The sequence below is a fragment of the Salvelinus fontinalis genome, chromosome 21 (genome assembly GCF_029448725.1).
Source record: "Salvelinus fontinalis isolate EN_2023a chromosome 21, ASM2944872v1, whole genome shotgun sequence".
NCBI lineage: Eukaryota > Metazoa > Chordata > Actinopteri > Salmoniformes > Salmonidae > Salvelinus > Salvelinus fontinalis.
The window spans coordinates 4,805,964-4,831,384 of NC_074685.1; the positions used below are offsets into that span (position 1 = coordinate 4,805,964).

The window sequence follows — 25,421 nt, forward strand, 5'->3', positions numbered from 1 at the left end:
TCCGCAACAAAGCATCCTTTACTCATGCTGCCAAACATACCCTTGTAAAACTGACCATCCTACCAATCCTCGACTTCGGTGATGTCATTTACAAAATAGCCTCCAAAACCCTACTCAATAAATTGGATGCAGGCTATCACAGTGCCATCCGTTTTGTCACCAAAGCCCCATATACTACCCACCACTGCGACCTGTACACTCTCGTTGGCTGGCCCTCGCTTCATACTCGTCGCCAAACCCACTGGCTCCAGGTCATCTACAAGACCCTGCTAGGTAAAGTCCCCCCTTATCTCAGCTCGCTGGTCACCATAGCAGCACCTACCTGTAGCACGCGCTCCAGCAGGTATATCTCTCTAGTCACCCCCAAAACCAATTCTTCATTTGGCCGCCTCTCCTTCCAGTTCTCTGCTGCCAATGACTGGAACGAACTACAAAAATCTCTGAAACTGGAAACACTTATCTCCCTCACTAGCTTTAAGCACCAGCTGTCAGAGCAGCTCATAGATTACTGCACCTGTACATAGCCCATCTATAATTTAGCCCAAACAACTACCTCTTTACCTACTGTATTTATTTATTTTGCTCCTTTGCACCCCATTATTTCTATCTCTACTTTGCACTTTCTTCCACTGCAAACCAACCATTCCAGTGTTTTTTTACTTGCTATATTGTATTTACTTCGCCACTATGGCCTTTTTTATATTTTTATTTATTTATATATATATTTTGTTTGCATTCACCTCCCTTATCTCACCTCATTTGCTCATATTGTATATAGACTTATTTTTCACTGTATTATTGACTATATGTTTGTTTTTTACTCCATGTGTAACTCTGTGTTGTTGTATGTATCGAACTGCTTTGCTTTATCTTGGCCAGGTCGCAATTGTAAATGAGAACGTGTTCTCAATTTGCCTACCTGGTTGAATAAAGGTGAAAAAAATATATACACATCATATAACCCCTGCATATATACACATTATATAACCCCTGCATATATACACATTATATACACACTATATACACATTATAGACACATTATATACACACTATATACACCCTGCATATATACACATTATATACACATTATATACACCCTGCATATATACACATTATATACACATTATATACACCCTGCATATATACACATTATATACACATTACATACACCCTGCATATATACACACTATATACACATGATATACACCCTGAATATATACACATTATATACACATTATATACACCCTGCATATATACACACAATATACACATTAAACACACCCTGCATATATACACACTATATACACATGATATACACCCTGCATATATACACATTATAGACACCATGCATGTATATACAACCTCCATATATATATACATTATATACACAGTATAAACACCCTGCATATATAAACATTATATACACCCTGTATATATACACAATATACACAATATATACACCCTGTATATATACACAATATACACAATATATACACCCTGCATATATACACACTATATACACCCTGCATATATACACACAATATACACAATATATACACCCTGCATATATACACACTATATACACACTATATACACCCTGCATATATACACATTATATACACATGATATAAACCCTGCATATATACACACTATATACACCCTGCATATATACACACTATATAGACCCTGGATATATACATACTATATAGACCCTGCATATATACACACTATATACACATGATATAAACCCTGCATATATACACACTATATACACCCTGCATATATACACATTATATACACATTATATACACCCTGCATACATACACATTATATACACATTATATACACCATGCATATATACACACTATATACACCCTGTATATATACACACTATATACACCCTGCATATATACACATTATATACACACTAAATACACCCTGCATATATACACATTATATACACCCTGCATATATACACACTATATACACCCTGCATATATACACACAATATACACAATATATACACCCTGCATATATACACACTATATACATACTATATACACCCTGCATATATACACATTATATACACATGATATAAACCCTGCATATATACACACTATATACACCCTGCATATATACACACTATATAGACCCTGCATATATACACACTATATAGACCCTGCATATATACACACTATATACACATGATATAAACCCTGCATATATACACACTATATACACCCTGCATATATACACATTATATACACATTATATACACCCTGCATACATACACATTATATACACATTATATACACCCTGCATATATACACACTATATACACCCTGCATACATACACATTATATACACACTATATACACCCTGCATATATACACACTATATACACATGATATAAACCCTGCATATATACACACTATATACACCCTGCATATATACACATTATATACACACTATATACACCCTGCATATATACACATTATATACACACTATATACACCCTGCATATATACACATTATATACACACTATATACACCCTGCATATATACACATTATATACACATTATATACACCCTGCATATATACACACTATATACACATTATATACACATTATATACACCCTGCATATATACACACTATATACACACTATATACACATTATATACACCCTGCATATATACACACTATATACACCCTGCATATATACACATTATATACACATTATATACACCCTGCATATATACACACTATATACACACTATATACACCCTGCATATATACACATTATATACACCCTGCATATATACACACTATATACACATTATATACACCCTGCATATATACACAATATATACACCCTGCATATATACACATTATATACACATTATATACACCCTGCATATATACACATTATATACACATTATATACACCCTGCATATATACACATTATATACACATTATATACACCCTGCATATATACACACTATATACACATGATATACACCCTGAATATATACACATTATATACACATTATATACACCCTGCATATATACACACAATATACACATTAAACACACCCTGCATATATACACACTATATACACCCTGCATATATACACATTATATACACATTATATACACCCTGCATATATACACATTATATACACCCTGCATATATACACATTATATACACCCTGCATATATACACACTATATACACATTATATACACCCTGCATATATACACACTATATACACATTATATACACCCTGCATATATACACACTATATACACACTATATACACCCTGCATATATACACATTAAATACACATTATTTAGACATTATACACACCCTGCATATATACACATTATATACACATTATATACACCCTGCATATATACACACTATATACACATTATATACACATTATATACACCCTGCATATATACACACTATATACACACTATATACACATTATATACACCCTGCATATATACACACTATATACACCCTGCATATATACACATTATATACACATTATATACACCCTGCATATATACACACTATATACACCCTGCATATATACACATTATATACACCCTGCATATATACACACTATATACACATTATATACACCCTGCATATATACACAATATATACACCCTGCATATATACACATTATATACACATTATATACACCCTGCATATATACACAATATATACACCCTGCATATATACACATTATATACACATTATATACACCCTGCATATATACACATTATATACACCCTGCATATATACACAATATATACACCCTGCATATATACAAATTATATACACCATGCATGTATATACAACCTCCATATATATATACATTATATACACATTATATACACCCTGCATATGTACAAATTATATACACATTATATACACCCTGCATATATACACAATATACACAGATTATTTACACCCTGCATGTCGATCTGTCTCAGTGAGATGTGTTCTACAGGACTCAGGGCAGTGAGATGTGTTCTACAGGACTCAGGGCAGTGAGATGTGTTCTACAGGACTCAGGGCAGTGAGATGTGTTCTACAGGACTCAGGACAGTGAGATGTGTTCTACAGGACTACTGACAGTGAGATGTTTTCTACAGGACTCAGGGCAGTGAGATGTGTTCTACAGGACTACTGACAGTGAGATGTGTTCTACAGGACTACTGATGGTGAGATGTGTTCTACAGGACTCAGGACAGTGAGATGTGTTCTACAGGACTCAGGACAGTGAGCTGTGTTCTACAGGACTACTGATAGTGAGATGTGTTCTACAGGACTACTGATAGTGAGATGTGTTCTACAGGACTCAGGGCAGTGAGATGTGTTCTACAGGACTCAGGACAGTGAGATGTGTTCTACAGGACTCAGGGCAGTGAGATGTGTTCTACAGGACTCAGGGCAGTGAGATGTGTTCTACAGGACAGTGAGATGTGTTCTACAGGACAGTGAGCTGTGTTCTACAGGACTACTGATAGTGAGATGTGTTCTACAGGACTCAGGACAGTGAGCTGTGTTCTACATGACTACTGATAGTGAGATGTGTTCTACAGGACTCAGGACAGTGAGATGTGTTCTACAGGACTCAGGACAGTGAGATGTGTTCTACAGGACTCAGGACAGTGAGCTGTGTTCTACATGACTACTGATAGTGAGATGTGTTCTACATGACTACTGATAGTGAGATGTGTTCTACAGGACTACTGATAGTGAGATGTGTTCTACAGGACAGTGAGATGTGTTCTACAGGACTCAGGACAGTGAGCTGTGTTCTACAGGACTACTGATAGTGAGATGTGTTCTACAGGACTCAGGACAGTGAGATGTGTTCTACAGGACTACTGATAGTGAGATGTGTTCTACAGGACTCAGGGCAGTGAGATGTGTTCTACAGGACTCAGGGCAGTGAGATGTGTTCTACAGGACTCAGGGCAGTGAGATGTGTTCTACAGGACAGTGAGATGTGTTCTACAGGACTCAGGACAGTGAGATGTGTTCTACAGGACTACTGAAATTGAGATGTGTTCTACAGGACTCAGGACAGTGAGCTGTGTTCTACATGACTCAGGACAGTGAGATGTGTTCTACAGTACTACTGATAGTGAGATGTGTTCTACATGACTCAGGACAGTGAGATGTGTTCTACAGGACTACTGATAGTGAGATGTGTTCTACAGGACTCAGGAGAGTGAGATGTGTTCTACAGGACTACTGATAGTGAGATGTGTTCTACATGACTCAGGACAGTGAGATGTGTTCTACAGGACTCAGGACAGTGAGATGTGTTCTACAGGACTCAGGACAGTGAGATGTGTTCTACAGGACTACTGATAGTGAGATGTGTTCTACAGGACTCAGGACAGTGAGCTGTGTTCTACATGACTCAGGACAGTGAGATGTGTTCTACAGGACTCAGGACAGTGAGATGTGTTCTACAGGACTCAGGGCAGTGAGACGTGTTCTACAGGACAGTGAGATGTGTTCTACAGGACTACCGATAGTGAGATGTGTTCTACAGGACTCAGGGCAGTGAGATGTGTTCTACAGGACTCAGGGCAGTGAGATGTGTTCTACAGGACTCAGGGCAGTGGGACGTGTTCTACAGGACAGTGAGATGTGTTCTACAGGACTACTGATAGTGAGATGTGTTCTACAGGACTACTGACAGTGAGATGTGTTCTACAGGACTCAGGACAGTGAGATGTGTTCTACAGGACTCAGGACAGTGAGATGTGCTCTACAGGACTACTGATAGTGAGATGTGTTCTACAGGACTACTGATAGTGAGATGTGTTCTACAGGACTCAGGGCAGTGAGATGTGTTCTACAGGACTCAGGACAGTGAGATGTGTTCTACAGGACTCAGGGCAGTGAGATGTGTTCTACAGGACTCAGGACAGTGAGCTGTGTTCTACAGGACTACTGATAGTGAGATGTGTTCTACAGGACTCAGGGCAGTGAGATGTGTTCTACAGGACTACTGATAGTGAGATGTGTTCTACAGGACAGTGAGATGTGTTCTACAGGACTCAGGACAGTGAGATGTGTTCTACAGGACTACTGATAGTGAGATGTGTTCTACAGGACTACTGATAGTGAGATGTGTTCTACAGGACTACTGACAGTGAGATGTGTTCTACCGGACTCAGGGCAGTGAGATGTGTTCTACAGGACTACTGATAGTGAGATGTGTTCTACAGGACTACTGATAGTGAGATGTGTTCTACAGGACTACTGATAGTGAGATGTGTTCTACAGGACTCAGGGCAGTGAGATGTGTTCTACAGGACTCAGGGCAGTGAGATGTGTTCTACAGGACTCAGGGCAGTGAGATGTGTTCTACAGGACTCAGGGCAGTGAGATGTGTTCTACAGGACTACTGATAGTGAGATGTGTTCTACAGGACTACTGATAATGAGATGTGTTCTACAGGACTACTGACAGTGAGATGTGTTCTACAGGACTACTGATAGTGAGATGTGTTCTACAGGACTACTGATAGTGAGATGTGTTCTACAGGACTCAGGGCAGTGAGATGTGTTCTACAGGACTCAGGACAGTGAGCTGTGTTCTACAGGACTACTGATAGTGAGATGTGTTCTACAGGACTCAGGGCAGTGAGATGTGTTCTACAGGACTCAGGGCAGTGAGATGTGTTCTACAGGACTACTGATAGTGAGATGTGTTCTACAGGACTCAGGACAGTGAGATGTGTTCTACAGGACTACTGATAGTGAGATGTGTTCTACAGGACTCAGGACAGTGAGATGTGTTCTACAGGACTACTGATAGTGAGATGTGTTCTACAGGACTCAGGACAGTGAGATGTGTTCTACAGGACTACTGATAGTGAGATGTGTTCTACAGGACTCAGGGCAGTGAGATGTGTTCTACAGGACTACTGATAGTGAGATGTGTTCTACAGGACTCAGGACAGTGAGATGTGTTCTACAGGACTACTGATAGTGAGATGTGTTCTACAGGACTCAGGGCAGTGAGATGTGTTCTACAGGACTACTGATAGTGAGATGTGTTCTACAGGACTACTGACAGTGAGATGTGTTCTACAGGACTCAGGGCAGTGAGATGTGTTCTACAGGACTACTGATAGTGAGATGTGTTCTACAGGACTACTGATAGTGAGATGTGTTCTACAGGACTCAGGGCAGTGAGATGTGTTCTACAGGACTACTGATAGTGAGATGTGTTCTACAGGACTACTGATAGTGAGATGTGTTCTACAGGACTACTGATAGTGAGATGTGTTCTACAGGATAGTGAGATGTGTTCTACAGGACTACTGATAGTGAGATGTGTTCTACAGGACAGTGAGATGTGTTCTACAGGACTCAGGGCAGTGAGATGTGTTCTACAGGACAGTGAGATGTGTTCTACAGGACTCAGGGCAGTGAGATGTGTTCTACAGGACTCAGGACAGTGAGATGTGTTCTACAGGACTCAGGGCAGTGAGATGTGTTCTACAGGACTACTGATAGTGAGATGTGTTCTACAGGACTACTGATAGTGAGATGTGTTCTACAGGACTCAGGACAGTGAGATGTGTTCTACAGGACTCAGGGCAGTGAGATGTGTTCTACAGGACTCAGGGCAGTGAGATGTGTTCTACAGGACTACTGATAGTGAGATGTGTTCTACAGGACTACTGATAGTGAGATGTGTTCTACAGTACTACTGATAGTGAGATGTGTTCTACAGGACTACTGACAGTGAGATGTGTTCTACAGGACTACTTATAGTGAGATGTGTTCTACAGGACTACTGACAGTGAGATGTGTTCTACAGGACTACTTATAGTGAGATGTGTTCTACAGGACTCAGGGCAGTGAGATGTGTTCTACAGGACTACTTATAGTGAGATGTGTTCTACAGGACTACTGACAGTGAGATGTGTTCTACAGGACTACTTATAGTGAGATGTGTTCTACAGGACTACTTATAGTGAGATGTGTTCTACAGGACTACTGACAGTGAGATGTGTTCTACAGGACTACTTATAGTGAGATGTGTTCTACAGGACTACTGACAGTGAGATGTGTTCTACAGGACTACTTATAGTGAGATGTGTTCTACAGGACAGTGAGATGTGTTCTACAGGACAGTGAGATGTGTTCTACAGGACTACTGATAGTGAGATGTGTTCTACAGGACTCAGGGCAGTGAGATGTGTTCTACAGGACTACTTATAGTGAGATGTGTTCTACAGGACTACTGATAGTGACAGGGCAACTGAGAATGTGTTCTGTTGCTCTTCTGTCATTCTATATTATAGATCTGTATTAACAGATTATGTACTTCCTGTTCTGTCATTCTATATTATAGATCTGTATTAACAGATGATGTACTTCCTGTTCTGTCATTCTATATTATAGATCTGTATTAACAGATGATGTACTTCCTGTTCTGTCATTCTATATTATAGATCTGTATTAACAGAGATCTTGTTCTTCCTCTTCTGTCATTCTACATTATAGATCTGTATTCACACACATTATGTTTTTCCTGTTCTGTCATTCTAGGTTGGAGTCAGAGATGGGTCTTTTGGAGAGTGAGGAGTGTCATATCTCAGCTAAGGAGCAGACCCTCAGGGAGAGACTGAGGAAGACAGAGAGGTCCATAGAAGACCTACAGAAAGTAAGAGAACATTCATATATTTACCGACACAACATATCACTTTAAGGCAAAGTCCAAAATGGCATCTTATCCCTATATAGTGCACTTTTTGGACCAGAAGTATAGGGATTAGGGTACCATTTAGGACACACCCTTAGTAGTTTCAGCCTACTGTGACTGCATGATCCCTCCACAGACTGCTCTGTCATATAACTGCAGACCTGTGACTAAATGATCCCTCCACAGACTGCTCTGTCATATAACAGCAGACCTGTGACTAAAGGATCCCTCCACAGACTGCTCTGTCATATAACTGCAGACCTGTGACTGCATGATCCCTCCACAGACTGCTCTGTCATATAACTGCAGACCTGTGACTAAATGATCCCTCCACAGACTGCTCTGTCATATAACAGCAGACCTGTGACTAAATGATTCCTCCACAGACTGCTCTGTCATATAACAGCAGACCTGTGACTAAATGATTCCTCCACAGACTGCTCTGTCATATAACAGCAGACCTGTGACTAAAGGATCCCTCCACAGACTGCTCTGTCATATAACTGCAGACCTGTGACTGCATGATCCCTCCACAGACTGCTCTGTCATATAACTGCAGACCTGTGACTGCATGATCCCTCCACAGACTGCTCTGTCATATAACTGCAGACCTGTGACTGCATGATCCCTCCACAGACTGCTCTGTCATATAACTGCAGACCTGTGACTGCATGATCCCTCCACAGACTGCTCTGTCATATAACTGCAGACCTGTGACTAAAGGATCCCTCCACAGACTGCTCTGTCATATAACTGCAGACCTTTAGAACTCTTGCCTATATTCTAGTTTTGTAATAGTTGATAAAAAAAATTGTATATGAAAAGAAATGTCTCGTATCAAACCAATATAATGTTAATGGTAAGTTTAATGACCAGTTGCCAAAAGATGAGCTCAATAAAGTCATACTTGACATGTGGGAGTTTTTCTTTTCTTTTAAGATTTCATCTTCAATGCACTGTCAATACAATCAGTAATGCACTTTACAATCAGTAAAGCACTTTACAATCAGGAAAGCACTTTACAATCAGTAAAGCACTTTACAATCAGTAAAGCACTTTACAATCAGTAAAGCACATTACAATCAATAAAGCACTTTACAATCAGGAAAGCACTTTACAATCAGTAAAGCACTTTACAATCAGTAAAGCACTTTACAATCAGTAAAGCACTTTACAATCAGTAAAGCACTTTACAATCAGGAAAGCACTTTACAATCAGTAAAGCACTTTACAATCAAGAAAGCACTTTACAATCAGTAAAGCACATTACAATCAGTAAAGCACTTTACAATCAGTAAAGCACTTTACAATCAGTAAAGCACTTTACAATCAAGAAAGCACTTTACAATCAAGAAAGCACTTTACAATCAGTAAAGCACTTTACAATCAGTAAAGCACTTTACAATCAGGAAAGCACTTTACAATCAGTAAAGCACTTTACAATCAAGAAAGCACTTTACAATCAGTAAAGCACTTTACAATCAGGAAAGCACTTTACAATCAGTAAAGCACTTTACAATCAGTAAAGCACTTTACAATCAGGAAAGCACTTTACAATCAGTAAAGCACTTTACAATCAGTAAAGCACTTTACAATCAAGAAAGCACTTTACAATCAGTAAAGCACTTTACAATCAGTAAAGCACTTTACAATCAGGAAAGCACTTTACAATCAAGAAAGCACTTTACAATCAGTAAAGCACTTTACAATCAGGAAAGCACTTTACAATCAAGAAAGCACTTTACAATCAAGAAAGCACTTTACAATCAGTAAAGCACTTTACAATCAGTAAAGCACTTTACAATCAGGAAAGCACTTTACAATCAGTAAAGCACTTTACAATCAGTAAAGCACTTTACAATCAGGAAAGCACTTTACAATCAGTAAAGCACTTTACAATCAGGAAAGCACTTTACAATCAGTAAAGCACTTTACAATCAGTAAAGCACTTTACAATCAGGAAAGCACTTTACAATCAGTAAAGCACTTTACAATCAGTAAAGCACTTTACAATCAGTAAAGCACTTTACAATCAGTAAAGACATCGTGTCTCTTCATGTCTCTTCGTGTCTCATCGTGTCTCATCGTGTCTCTTCGTGTCTCATCGTGTCTCTTCGTGTCTCTTGGTGTCTCTTCGTGTCTCTTGGTGTCTCTTGGTGTCTCTTCGTGTCTCATCGTGTCTCTTCGTGTCTCATCGTGTCTCTTCGTGTCTCTTCGTGTCTCTTGGTGTCTCTTCATGTCTCATCATGTCTCTTTTCTCTCCAGAGTCTCCAGAATGAGCATGGTGAGTGATCTATTATTTACATACTGTTCGTGATCACATTGATTTATTGATCACGTTTATTTATTGATCACGTTGATTTATTGATCACATTGATTTATTGATCACGTTTATTTATTGATCACGTTTATTTATTGATCACATTGATTTATTGATCACGTTTATTTATTGATCACATTGATTTATTGATCACGTTTATTTATTGATCACGTTGATTTATTGATCACGTAGATGTATTGATCATGTTGATTTATTAATCACGTAGAATTATTGATCACGTTGATTTATTGATCACGTTGATTTATTGATCACGTAGATTTATTGATCACGTAGATTTATTGATCACGTAGATGTATTGATCACGTTGATTTATTGATCATGTTGATTTATTGATCACGTATAATTATTGATCACGTAGATTTATTGATCACGTTGATTTATTGATGTTAGTTGTGTTGAAATGATTTCAGAGGATAACACATGAAAGCTTTAATGAAGTGGATGGTTACCATGGTTATTCAAATATGTTCACGATCAACAGCTCCATGCCATGTGCCCCTGATATACCTGCTACACCATACCACAATACACACTACACTACACTAAACACCACACACACTACACACACACCACACACACCACACTACACTACACTACACACACACTACACACACACTACACACACACCACACACACTACACACACTACACACACACCACACACACCACACTACACTACACTACACACTACACTAAACACCACACACACACTACACACACACCACACACACCACACTACACTACACTACACACACACTACACTACACACACACCACACACACCACACTACACTACACACACACTACACACTACACTACACTACACACTACACTACACACACACCACACTACACTACACTACACACACACTACACACACACTACACACCACACACACACACCACACACACTACACACACACCACACACACCACACTACACTACACTACACACTACACTAAACACCACACACACCACACACACTACACACACACCACACACACCACACTACACACTACACTACACTACACACACACTACACACACACTACACACACACTACACACCACACACACACACCACACACACCACACACACACACTCTGCTCTGTCTCTCTCTCCCCCTCTCTCTCTGATCTCTCCCTCTCTCCCCTCTCCCTCTCTCCCCTCTCTCTCTGATCTTCTCCTCTTTCTCTCTCTCTCTCTCTCTCTATTCTCTCTTTCTGCTCTCGACCCCCCCCCCTTCTCTACTCTCTCTCTCTCGCTCTCTACTCTCTCTCACTCTACTCTCTCTCTCTCACACTCTACTCTCTCTCTCTCTACTCTCTCTCTACTCTCTCTCTCTCTCTCTCTCTAATCTCTCTCTCTCGCTCTCTACTCTCTCTCTCTCGCTCTCTACTCTCTCTCTGCTCTCTACTCTCTCTCTCTACTCTCTCTCTGCTCTCTCCCTACTATCTCTACTCTCTGTCTCTCTGTCTCTCTCTGTTTCTCTCTCTCTCTGCCACATTATCCCCTTGGATCGTTTCCTGCCTCAGCGGTACCATTGAGTGCACCAACATAAGACAGTAGCCCTGTACTTTGTTTCCCCTGATCCACCTATTCATAGGGAATCCCCCCAACCCAGGGCCGCTTTCATCCCCTCTAATACACCTCTCTACACATTCTGCTGAACGTAACACTGGGCTGGGGGAATGAAGAGAAAGAGTTACAGAGAGAGATACAGAGAGAGAGATACAGAGAGGGAGAGACAGAGAGGGAGAGAGAGAGGGGGGAGAGGAATACAGAGAGAGAGATAGAGAGAACGATAGAGAGGGAGGGGAGGAGAGGGGGGAAGAGAGGGAAAGAGAGATAGAGGGGGGAGGGAGAGGGCGAGAGGAATACAGAGAGAGAGGAAGAGAGAGGGGGGGGGAGCGAGAAAGGGACCGATACAACGAGAGAGAGATTGAGTGCGTGCTGGGATGGGAGGGTCCAGTCTGACTTCCTCTCCTGCTCTCCGCCCCAACCAGATGCTGTGAGTAACGCCTCACCCCAGCTGCCAGACCAGCTCCTCGACCAGCTGCCAGACCAGCTCCCCGACCAGCTCCTCAACCAGCTGCCAGACCAGCTCCTCAACCAGCTCCCCGACCAGCTCCCCGACCAGCTCCCCGACCAGCTCCCCGACCAGCTCCTCAACCAGCTGCCAGACCAGCTCCTCAACCAGCTGCCAGACCAGCTCCCCGACCAGCTCCTCAACCAGCTCCCCGACCAGCTCCCCGACCAGCTCCTCAACCAGCCCCCCGACCAGCTCCCCGACCAGCTCCTCAACCAGCTCCCCGACCAGCTCCTCAACCAGCTCCCCGACCAGCTCCTCAACCAGCTCCTCAACCAGCTCCTCAACCAGCTGCCAGACCAGCTCCCCGACCAGCTCCCCAACCAGCTCCCCGACCAGCTCCTCAACCAGCTGCCAGACCAGCTCCCCGACCAGCTTCCCGACCAGCTCCTCAACCAGCTGCCAGACCAGCTCCCCGACCAGCTCCCCGACCAGTTCCCCAACCAGCTCCTCAACCAGCTCCCCGACCAGCTCCCCGACCAGTTCCCCAACCAGCTCCTCAACCAGCTCCCCGACCAGTTCCCCAACCAGCTCCTCAACCAGCTCCCCGACCAGCTTCCCGACCAGTTCCCCAACCAGCTCCTCAACCAGCTCCCCGACCAACTCCTCGACCAGCTGCCAGACCAGCTCCCCGACCAGCTCCTCAACCAGCTCCCCGACCAACTCCCCGACCAGCTCCCAGACCAGCTCCTCAACCAGCTCCCCGACCAGCTCCCCGACCAGCTCCCCGACCAGCTCCTCAACCAGCTCTCCGACCAGCAGCCAGACATCAGAGACTCCTCCACCACGTCTCCTCATCAGGCCACAGCCTCAACAGCACCTGCCTCTGGGGAGCAGCCAAATAAACCTGGTAGGTGCTGGGTGGGGGGAGGAAGGAGAGGTTTGGACCAGAGCCAAGAGAGGACAGTACTAGGACCAGGGGGGGTTACGGGTAGTAGCTAGCTAACGGAGAGTGAGGGAGGTACAATGTGGCAACCCACAGACGGAGAGTGTAGGAAGGTACAAAGTGGCTCAGTGATTCATGTTTGAATCTCAACGTGAAAAAAACTGTCTGCATGTCCTTCACAAAGGTGGTATCTGATGTTACTGAGCCAGATGTCTGTGTGTCAGGGGAGAAGCTCCAGATGTCTGTGTGTCAGGGGAGAAGCTCCAGCTGGTATCAGATGCTACTGAGCCAGACGTCTGTGTGTCAGGGGAGAAGCTCCAGATGTCTGTGTGTCAGGGGAGAAGCTCCAGCTGGTATCTGATGCTACTGAGCCAGATGTCTGTGTGTCAGGGGAGAAGCTCCAGATGTCTGTGTGTCAGGGGAGAAGCTCCAGGTGGTATCTGATGCTACTGAGCCAGATGTCTGTGTGTCAGGGGAGAAGCTCCAGCTGGTATCTGATGCTACTGAGCCAGATGTCTGTGTGTCAGGGGAGAAGCTCCAGGTGGTATCTGATGTTACTGAGCCAGATGTCTGTGTGTCAGGGGAGAAGCTCCAGCTGGTATCTGATGCTACTGAGCCAGATGTCTGTGTGTCAGGGGAGAAGCTCCAGCTGGTATCTGATGCTACTGAGCCAGATGTCTGTGTGTCAGGGGAGAAGCTCCAGCTGGTATCTGATGCTACTGAGCCAGATGTCTGTGTGTCAGGGGAGAAGCTCCAGCTGGTATCTGATGTTACTGAGCCAGATGTCTGTGTGTCAGGGGAGAAGCTCCAGCTGGTATCTGATGCTACTGAGCCAGATGTCTGTGTATCAGGGGAGAAGCTCCAGGTGGTATCTGATTTTAAGTACCTTGGCATCGTACTCGATTCCAACCTCTCTATTAAAAGCAGGTGAAAAAGTCAACTCAAATGACCAAATTCAACCTCGCTAATTTTGGATTTATATGAAATTGTTTGACTACAGAGGTAACAAAACTGTACTTCAAATCTATGATACTCCCCCACTTAACATACTGCTTGACTAGTTGGGCCCAAGCTTGCTGTACAACAGTAAGACCTATTCAGTCTGTCTACAAACAGGCTCTCAAAGTGCTTGATAGGAAGCCCAATAGCCATCATCACTGTTACATCCTCAGAAAGCATGAGCTCCTGAGTTGGGAAAATCTGGTGCAGTACACCGACGCATGTCTTGTATTCAAGATCCTAAATGGCCTGGCTCCTCCCCCTCCACTCAGTACTTTTGTTAAACAGAAAACCCAAACATATGGCAGCAGATCCACAAGGTCTGCCATGAGAGGTGACTGTATAGTTCCCTTAAGGAAAAGCACCTTTAGTCAATCTGCTTTCTCTGTGAGAGCTTCCCATGTCTGGAATACACTGCCATCAGACACACATAACTGCACCACCGATCACACTGTCACACAAAGACATAAAGATATGGCTAAAGGTCAATCTGACTAGTCAACATCATCCCTAGCTGTCTATTGTCGCTTTCCTTCTTGTCTGTAGCCGGTGAGGTGTGGAAACATTGTTGCTTTTTGTGCTGTTTCTCTGTCTGTGTGCTACGTGTCTCTAATTCTATGTTTCTCTAATTCTATGTTCTCTGTCTGCATTCTACGTGTCTCTTGTTCTATGTTCCTCTGTCTGCATGCTACGTGTCTCTTGTTCTATGTTCCTCTGTCTGCATGCTACGTGTCTCTTGTTCTATATTTCTCTGTCTGCATGCTACGTATCTCTTGTTCTATGTTCTCTGTCTGCATGCTATGTGTCTCTTGTTCTATATTTCTCTGTCTGCATGCTACGTATCTCTTGTTCTATGTTCCTCTGTCTGCATGCTACGTGTCTCTTGTTCTATGTTTAACAGACTAACAGACTGTAACATATTAACACTGACCATGTAACTATATGATCATGTGACCATGTAACTATGTGACCATGTAACTATGTGACCATGTGACCATGTAACTATGTGACCATGTGACCATGTAACTATGTGACCATGTAACTATGTGCCCCAGTGAGCAGAGGTGAAATGACCAAAGATGGCGGTTGGTTGAACACAGTATGGTTGACTATCGTGAGCAGCCAGTCTTATCTACAGTGAAATACTGTGCTGTTTAGTTTTCATTTGTTTCTTCAGGTGTGGAGAGGTATAATAAACACCATTAGACATAACATGGAAAAGATCAACGCCAAAAAAAGAAAGAAAATCCCTTGAAGATAATTTTGTAATGAAGATACTTTTTAAGGTTATTGGAAAATCACAAGTCCTGTTGTACTGTACTGGCACTGTCTGTCTGCCTGTCTGTCTGCCTGTCTCCCTGTCTGCCTCCCTCCCTGCCTGTCTGTCTGTCATGCTTCATTCTATAGCTAGATGACTCCTGATATCTCCAGGAGTGAGACGTTTAACTAGGGCCATGTACTTTAAAAGTGCTGCCTGTCTCCCTGTCTGCCTCCCTGTCTGCCTCCCTCCCTGCCTGTCTGTCTGTCATGCTTCATTCTATAGCTAGATGACTCCTGATATCTCCAGGAGTGAGACGTTTAACTAGGGCCATGTACTTTAAAAGTGCTGCCTGTCTCCCTGTCTGCCTCCCTCCCTGCCTGTCTGTCTGCCTGTCTCCCTGTCTGCCTCCCTCCCTGCCTGTCTGTCTGTCATGCTTCATTCTATAGCTAGATGACTCCTGATATCTCCAGGAGTGAGACGTTTAACTAGGGCCATGTACTTTAAAAGTGCTGCCTGTCTCCCTGTCTGCCTCCCTCCCTGCCTGTCTGTCTGCCTGTCTCCCTGTCTGCCTCCCTCCCTGCCTGTCTGTCTGTCATGCTTCATTCTATAGCTAGATGACTCCTGATATCTCCAGGAGTGAGACGTTTAACTAGGGCCATGTACTTTAAAAGTGCTGCCTGTCTCCCTGTCTGCCTCCCTCCCTGCCTGTCTGTCTGCCTGTCTCCCTGTCTGCCTCCCTCCCTGCCTGTCTGTCTGTCATGCTTCATTCTATAGCTAGATGACTCCTGATATCTCCAGGAGTGAGACGTTTAACTAGGGCCATGTACTTTAAAAGTGCTGCCTGTCTCCCTGTCTGCCTCCCTCCCTGCCTGTCTGTCTGCCTGTCTCCCTGTCTGCCTCCCTCCCTGCCTGTCTGTCTGTCATGCTTCATTCTATAGCTAGATGACTCCTGATATCTCCAGGAGTGAGACGTTTAACTAGGGCCATGTACTTTAAAAGTGCTGCCTGTCTGCCTCCCTCCCTGCCTGTCTGTCTGCCTGTCTCCCTGTCTGCCTCCCTCCCTGCCTGTCTGTCTGTCATGCTTCATTCTATAGCTAGATGACTCCTGATATCTCCAGGAGTGAGACGTTTAACTAGGGCCATGTACTTTAAAAGTGCTGCCTGTCTCCCTGTCTGCCTCCCTGTCTGCCTCCCTCCCTGCCTGTCTGTCTGCCTGTCTCCCTGTCTGCCTCCCTCCCTGCCTGTCTGTCTGTCATGATTCATTCTATAGCTAGATGACTCCTGATATCTCCAGGAGTGAGACGTTTAACTAGGGCCATGTACTTTAAAAGTGCTGCCTGTCTCCCCAGCGACCTACTTTGTGTGTGAACTGCTGACTGCTCACAACTTTGAAGACAGCTGTTGACACATCGACCAGGATTGTCAGGGCGACTTGTTTTTATAATCAGGGGGAGTGGTTTTTCATCTTTAAGGCAATTAGCAGTGGTATTAGTACTTCAGTCTCCCCTGTTTTTCTCAGCGGCAGTCTGGTTGCAAAACTGATACCGTTCAGCTGAGTTATTCGGTAAGGAAAGAGAGTAGCTCCCCATCGCTCTCTCACTTGAGTATCTTACCTAGTTATTTACAGATCTCACTATGTGTGAGTTTTCTGTTCGCTCGTCTCCCCGTAGGCTCTACAGACGCTCCCCAACCCCTGGCTACAACTCTTCTGATTTAGTGTACCCCGCCTGCACACCCCCATGTGGAATTCCTTCGTCTCTGGCAGCGTTTGGAACTGCCGATCTGAGGTCAAGAACTCCAAGTTCATCCTATCCTACGCTGCCCTTCAGTCCCGTGACGGAGACTTAGATCAAATCAGAAAAGACTGCTACTCAAGCTGCTCTCTCGTCATTTGACTTGGTTTCGTCTCATAATCCGCGAGCATCTGGTCATCGCTCTGGTGGCACATTGATACACCTTTTTCCTGAGTGGAGATGTTCTGTTTTTTTTCCCTCGTGCCTCGCCATCGTCTCATTTCAATTCCATGCTGTCACTGTCACTTGTCCACTCAAGCTTAACAATGTTGTCATCTATCGCCCACCAGGTGCCCTTGGAGAGTTCATCAATGAGCTTGACACCTTGATAAGCTAATTTTCTGCTCTTCGTACTTGGCGACTTCAACCTCCCGACGACTGCCTTCTATTAATTTATTTTCAACACTCTCTTTCCTCTCCTTTTGACCCTTTCCCAGTCCCCTCCCACTCACAAGGCAGGCAATACACTTGACCTCATCTTTACTAGAGGCTGTTAGACTACTAATCTCACTGTAACCCCCCCCCCCCCCCCCCCCCCCCCCCCCAGGTCTCTCTTCTCCTACTAATCTCACTGTAACCCCCCCCCAGGTCTCTGTTCTCCTACTAATCTCACTGTAACCCCCTCCAGGTCTCTGTTCTCCTACTAATCTCACTGTAACCCCCTCCAGGTCTCTGTTCTCCTACTAATCTCACTGTAACCCCCTCCAGGTCTCTGTTCTTCTACTAATCTCACTGGAACCCTCCTCCAGGTCTCTGTTCTCCTACTAATCTCACTGTAACCCCCTCCAGGTCTCTGTTCTCCTACTAATCTCACCGTAACCCCCTCCAGGTCTCTGTTCTCCTACTAATCTCACTGTAACCCCCCTCCAGGTCTCTGTTCTCCTACTAATCTCACTGTAACCCCCTCCAGGTCTCTGTTCTCCTTCTAATCTCACTGTAACCCTCCTCCAAGTCTCTGTTCTCCTACTAATCTCACTGTAACCCCCTCCAGGTCTCTGTTCTCCTACTAATCTCACTGTAACCCCCTCCAGGTCTCTGTTCTCCTACTAATCTCACTGTAACCCCCTCCAGGTCTCTGTTCTCCTACTAATCTCACTGTAACCCCCCTCCAGGTCTCTGTTCTCCTACTAATCTCACTGTAACCCTCCTCCAGGTCTCTGTTCTCCTACTAATCTCACTGTAACCCCCCTCCAGGTCTCTGTTATCCTACTAATCTCACTGTAACCCCTCCTCCAGGTCTCTGTTCTCCTACTAATCTCACTGTAACCCTCCTCCAGGTCTCTGTTCGCCTACTCCCCTGCTCCGTGGCTGCGTGACTCATTGCGAGCTTACAGAACAGGGCTGCGGGCAGCTGAGTGTAAATGGAGGAAAACTCAACTTCCGGAGGACCCATCATACTTCCTCTCCCTCCTCTCTACTTTCTCTTCCTCTTTATCCGCTGCTAAAGCCACTTTTATCACTCTAAATTTCAAGCTTCTAACCCTAGGAAACTTTTTTCCGCCTTCTCTTCCCTCCTTAACTTCTCTCTTCTCTCTAACATCCCACTTGGCCAAAATCCAGAAAAAATGTAATGCGCCAAATTTCAAAATATTACTATAAAAATCAATCTTTCATGAAATCACACATGAAAGACACCAAATTAAAGCTACACATGTTGTGAATCCAGCCAACATGTCTGATTTCAAAAAGCACACAAAACAATTATGTTAGCTCAGTACATAGCCACAGAAAAACACAGCCATTTTCCCAGCAAAAGATAGTAGTAACAAAAAACAGAAATAGAGATAAAATTAATCACTAACCTTTGAACTTCTTCATCAGATGACACTCAACTGACATCGTGTTACACAATACATTTATGTTTTGTTCGATAATGTGCATATTTATATCCACAAATCTCGGTTTACATTGGCGCCATGTTCTGAAATGCCTCCAAAATATCCAGAGAAATTGCAGAGAGCCACATCAATTAACGGGAAATACTCATCATAAACTTTGATGAAAGATACATGTTTTACTTAGAATCAAAGATACACTTGTTCTTAATGCAACCGCTGTGTCAGATTTTTTTTTTTTAATTTACGTAAATAGCACACCATGCAATAATCTGAGACGGCGCTAAGATTTAACAACATTTTCTCCGCCATGTTGGAGTCGAAAACTTCGAAAAGTTACATCTCAGGTCGAATAACTGGTCAAACTTAGTAGAGAATCTTCAGGATGTTGTTGTCATTTATATCCAATAAGGTTCCAACCGGATAATTATTTTCAGTCTCTATAAGTAATGGAACGCAAGACGACAACATGAGGAAAGCGCGTGACCAGGAACTGGCATTCTGCCAGACCCCTGACTCATTCCCCTCCCATCCGGTCCCACAACACAGCATAAGCTTCATTCCACGTTCTGACTGTTGACATCTAGTGGAAGGCGTATGAAGTGCAAACAGATCCACATATTACAGGGAATTGAATAGGCGATGACTTTAACAACGACCACTCTCAGAATTTTCACTTCCTGTTTGGATTTTTTCTCAGGTTTTTGCCTGCCATATGAGTTCTGTTATACTCACAGACATCATTCAAACAATTTTAGAAACTTCAGCGTGTGTTCTATCCAATAGTAATAATAATATGCATATATTAGCATGTGGGACAGAGTAGGAGGCAGTTCACTATGGGCACGAAATTCATCCAAAAGTGAAAATGCTGTCCCCTATACCAAAGAAGTTAATCCTTCTCTCCCTCCCTCCTCCCTCTTTGTGGACGACTTTGTCAACCACTTTGACAAGAAAGTCGACGACATTCGCTCCTCATTCACTCAGCCTATTGAGTCAACTGGTCCCACTCACACAGTACAACCCAAACGCCTTGACCTCTTTCTCTCCTCTCTCTCCAGATGACATCCTGTGACTAGTGAGGTCCAGCCGCCCGACAACCCACTCGAATCCAATACCTCTTCCTTTCTCCAGATCAACTCTGGAGACCTTCTCCCATTCCTCACTTCCCTCATCAACTCATCCCTGACTAATGGCTGCGTCCCCTCTGACTTAAAAATGCCTGAGTCGCTCCCATCCTCAAGAAACACTCGACTCCTCTGACGTCAAAAACTACAGACCGGTATCCCTGCTTTCTTTCCTTTCCAAAACACTTGGAAAGACACTTGAAAACACTGTCTCTGATCAACTCTCTCGCTATCTCTCTCAGAACAATCTTCAGAATGATCTTCTTGACCCTAACCAGTCAGTCTTCAAGATGGGTCACTCAACCGAGACTGCTCTTCTCTGTCTCACGGAGGCTCTCAACACTTCCAAAGCTGACTCTCTCTCCTCTGTTCTCATCCTCCTAGATCTATCTGCTGCCTTTGACACGTGAACCATCAGATCCTCCTCTCCTCCCTCTCAGGGCTGGGCATCTCAGGCTCGGCACACTCTTGGAATGCATCCTACCTGGCAGGCCGCTCCTACCAGGTGATTTGGAGAGGATCTGTGTCTGCACCAATCACTCTCATGACTGGTGTCCCCCAGGGCTCGGTTCTAGGACCTCTCCTCTTCTCTCTATACACCAAGTCACTTGGCTCCGAAATATCTCATGGTCTCTCCTATCATTGCAATGAGGATGACAATCAGCTACTTTTCTTCTTCCCCCCTTCTGACGCCCAGGTAGTTACACGCATCTCTGCATGCCTGGCAGCTTGGATGTCGGTTCACCACCTGAAGCTCAACCTCAACAAGACGGAGATGCTCATTCTCCCGGGGAAGGCCTGCCCGCTCAAAGACCTCTCCATCACAGTCGACAACTCCATGGTGTCCCCACCTCAGACGTCAAAGAACATTGGCGTGGCCCTGGACAACAACCTGTTGTTCTCTGCAAAACATCAAAGCAGTGGCTCTCTCCTGCATGTTCATGTTCTACAACATCCATAGAACCACCCTTCCTCATACAGGGAGCAGAGAAGGTCCTAATCCAGACACTGTCATCTCCAGTCTGGACTACCGCAACTCGCTCTTGGCAGGGCTCCTCTGGTCGTCCCCGCTTGTGCCATCAAACGCTGCAGCCGGCCTAGTATCAACCTTCCCAAGTCCTCCCACATCACCCCACTCATCCGCACATTCCACTGGCTTCCAGTCGAAGCTCGCATCCACTACAAGACCATGGTGCTTGCCTACGGAGCAGCAAGAGGAGCTGCCCCTCCCTACATTCAGGCTATGCTCAAACCCTACACCCCAATGAGAGCACTCCGTTCCGCCACCTCAGGTCCGGGTGGGAAAGCTCGGTCCAAGCTCTTCTCTGTCCTGGCAACCCAATGGTTGAATCAGCTTCCCTCTGTAGCTAGGACAGCAGAGTCCCTGCCCATCTTCCTAAAATATCTGAAACTCTATGTCTTCAAATAGTATCTTAAATAATCACCCAGAGATGTACTATAGTGGGGACCACATGATATCTTCTCTCCTTGTCAGTCTGTCTTTCACCCAGAGATGTACTATAGTGGTAACATGATATCTTCCCTCCCTCCCTCCCTCCCTCCCTCCCTCCCTCCCTCCCTCCCTCCCTCCCTCCCTCCCTCCCTCCCTCATGTCTGTCTGTCTGTCTGTCTGTCTGTCTGTCTTTCACCCAGCGATGTACGCCATGGAGATCAACGTGGAGAAGGACAGAAAGACAGGGGACACCAGGATCCTGTCAGCTTCTGCAGTCAGCCCTGACGAAGTGCCTGACCGCGGGGTCAAGGTTTTCGACGACGGCCGGAAGGTTGTCTACGAGGTTCGCTCAGGGGGGTCATCCACCCTGGACAATGGGGTTAACCGCTGGAGCTCCCAACAGGTGGATGAGCTGATGAAGCGGGTCGGGGCGACCACCGGCTGTGCTCAGGGAGGCAAGGCTAAAGTCACCGTCAAACCCGGCGACGCTGATGACCTCAAAACCTCCCCCAGGTCCACTGACCGCTCCGCTGACCTCCCTACCAACTACACCCCCTACACTACCCCCCCAGCTGTACCTAGCTCTGCCACCACGGCCCACAAGATGCCCCAGGCTCCAAGCACCCCCATCACCACCCAGCCTCCACCCTACCGGGAGGTGATATCTGAGGGTGAGGTGACAGAGGCTCCCCAGGCTACGGCGGAGAAGCCGATCACGATGATCTTCATGGGCTATCATAATGTAGACGACCAGGATGAGACCAAGAGGCTGCTGGGATTCGACGGCACCATCAAGGCCGAGATTGTCCTGATCGATGACGACGACGAGAAGTCGCTACGGGAGAAAACGGTGACAGACGGTTACTCCACCATGGACGGCAACGCCGCCGACCTGGTGTCCGGCGCCCGGCCGCTCAGCGACACCACCGACCTGTCGTCGGAGGGGAAGGATGAGAGCTCTGCCACGGCCACCAAGGAACTCTCCTCCCCAGCAGGTATAGAGAAGAAAAAGCCCTGCTACTGCTGTACTATCATGTGACGCTCATTTCTTTAACTACATTACCCACAACTCTCTGTTACTCTTGGGACTGCAGGGAGGGAGGAGCTCATTGGTTAATCAAGGCTCTGATCTCCCTCCTCCCTAAACCCTTCTCCTATTCCTCCTATTCCTCCTCACGGCTACTAACAGAACTTACCCTCTGGCCACTGGAACATGGCTGCGTTGACATCACTCTTTTTAACTTTGACCTTTGACACATCCTTTGTGAGCTTGTGTCTGACCCTTATCCTGACGATGCCCCGAAACCCCCCTTCCTCCCAGGGAAAGTAAAGGCACTCTGTCACTCCCTTCAGTAGGACAACGGTGGAGGTTGAAGTTGACACGAGACACTAATAAAGGGTCAGTTTAAGATGTTTCCTACTACAGATGAAGGTCAGGATTGGATGAGGGGAAGCTGATCCTGGATCTGTACCTAGGGGAAACTTCCCCCCCAGAGCAGGGCAACACACCACCATTCCAACCAGAGTAGCACAGTGTTTGGGTTGGGTTGGGCTAGCCACTAGTTTCATGGTAAACACGATCCATTTGGCCTGTAAGAAATAGGTTACAACGCAATCCTTTAACCTGTCCAAGGAATGTTTGGTGTTATTAAAGACCTGGATCAGATGACTCTCTATCTGGCACAACTAAAAACGACAGAAAGAAGACACATACAGAGACATAGTATGTTAAGTTGATATTCACACCCATCTGTCTAGTTGCCTTATTCAAGCAAAGACATCTGACTGTATGGATATCCAACGGACTAGGGGCCCATCCCAAACTGCACCTTCTTCCCTATGTAATACAGTTCTTTTGACCAGAGCCTTGAGGGTAGAGTGGCCCTGACCTTGATACAATACCAAATATGGTATCACAGATTCATCTTTAGAATTGAGGATTTCTGTAAAAAGAAGTGTACTGTAATAGGGAATAGGGATCTGGTCTAAAGTAGTGCACTATATAAGGAATAGGGCTCTGGTCTAAAGTAGTGCACTATATAGGGAATAGGGCTCTGGTCTAAAGTAGTGCACTATATAGGGAATATGGCTCTGGTCTAAAGTAGTGCACTATATAGAGGGAATAGGGTACATTTGGGATATATCCTGTGAAGGGCATTACTTATGACCTTCTGTCTGTACTGTCAGAAACATGAACAGTTATCATAATTAATGTTAGGCACATAACCTCCTCAACCAAACCATGTCAGAGGTGAGGAGGGAACCACCAGGGTATCAGAGTATAGGAGGGAACTCAGGGTATTAGAGTATAGGAGGGAACTCAGGGTATCAGAGTATTGGAGGGAACTCTACCAGGGTACCCGAGTATAGGAGGGAACTCAGGGTATCAGAGTATAGGAGGGAACTACCAGGGTATCAGAGTATAGGAGGGAACTCTACCAGGGTATCAGAGTATAGGAGGGAACTCTACCAGGGTATCAGAGTATAGGAGGGAACTCAGGGTATCAGAGTATAGGAGGGAACTCTACCAGGGTATCAGAGTATAGGAGGGTACTCTACCAGGGTATCAGAGTATAGGAGGGAACTCTACCAGGGTATCAGAGTATAGGAGGGAACTCTACCAGGGTATCAGAGTATAGGAGGGAACTCTACCAGGGTATCAGAGTATAGGAGGGAACTCTACCAGGGTATCAGAGTATATGAGGGAACTCTACCAGGGTATCAGAGTATAGGAGGGAACTCTATCAGGGTATCAGAGTATAGGAGGGAACTCTACCAGGGTATCAGAGTATAGGAGGGAACTCTACCAGGGTATCAGAGTATAGGAGGGTACTCTACCAGGGTATCAGAGTGTAGGAGGGAACTCTACCAGGGTATCAGA

At 44.7% G+C, this 25,421-nt stretch overlaps 1 protein-coding gene across 1 annotated transcript; it reads left to right on the forward strand.

The window, feature by feature from the left end:
* The first annotated feature begins 9,611 nt into the window (after positions 1 to 9,611).
* On the forward strand, positions 9,612 to 25,125 carry LOC129819129 (uncharacterized). The gene is made up of 4 exons (XM_055875690.1): positions 9,612 to 9,620; positions 11,027 to 11,045; positions 13,104 to 14,036; positions 22,741 to 25,125. Exons 1-4 carry the CDS (start codon positions 9,612 to 9,614, stop codon positions 23,577 to 23,579), a joined length of 1,800 nt encoding a protein of 599 aa, XP_055731665.1. The 3' UTR covers positions 23,580 to 25,125.
* Positions 25,126 to 25,421: the final 296 nt, after the last annotated feature.

What these genes read in the sequence shown, in the direction of transcription:
- LOC129819129 (XM_055875690.1), top strand. An exon ending in GGAGCAGCCAAATAAACCTG is followed by an intron (nt 14,037 to 22,740) that starts GTAGGTGCTGGG and finishes TCTTTCACCCAG; the next exon opens with CGATGTACGCCATGGAGATC.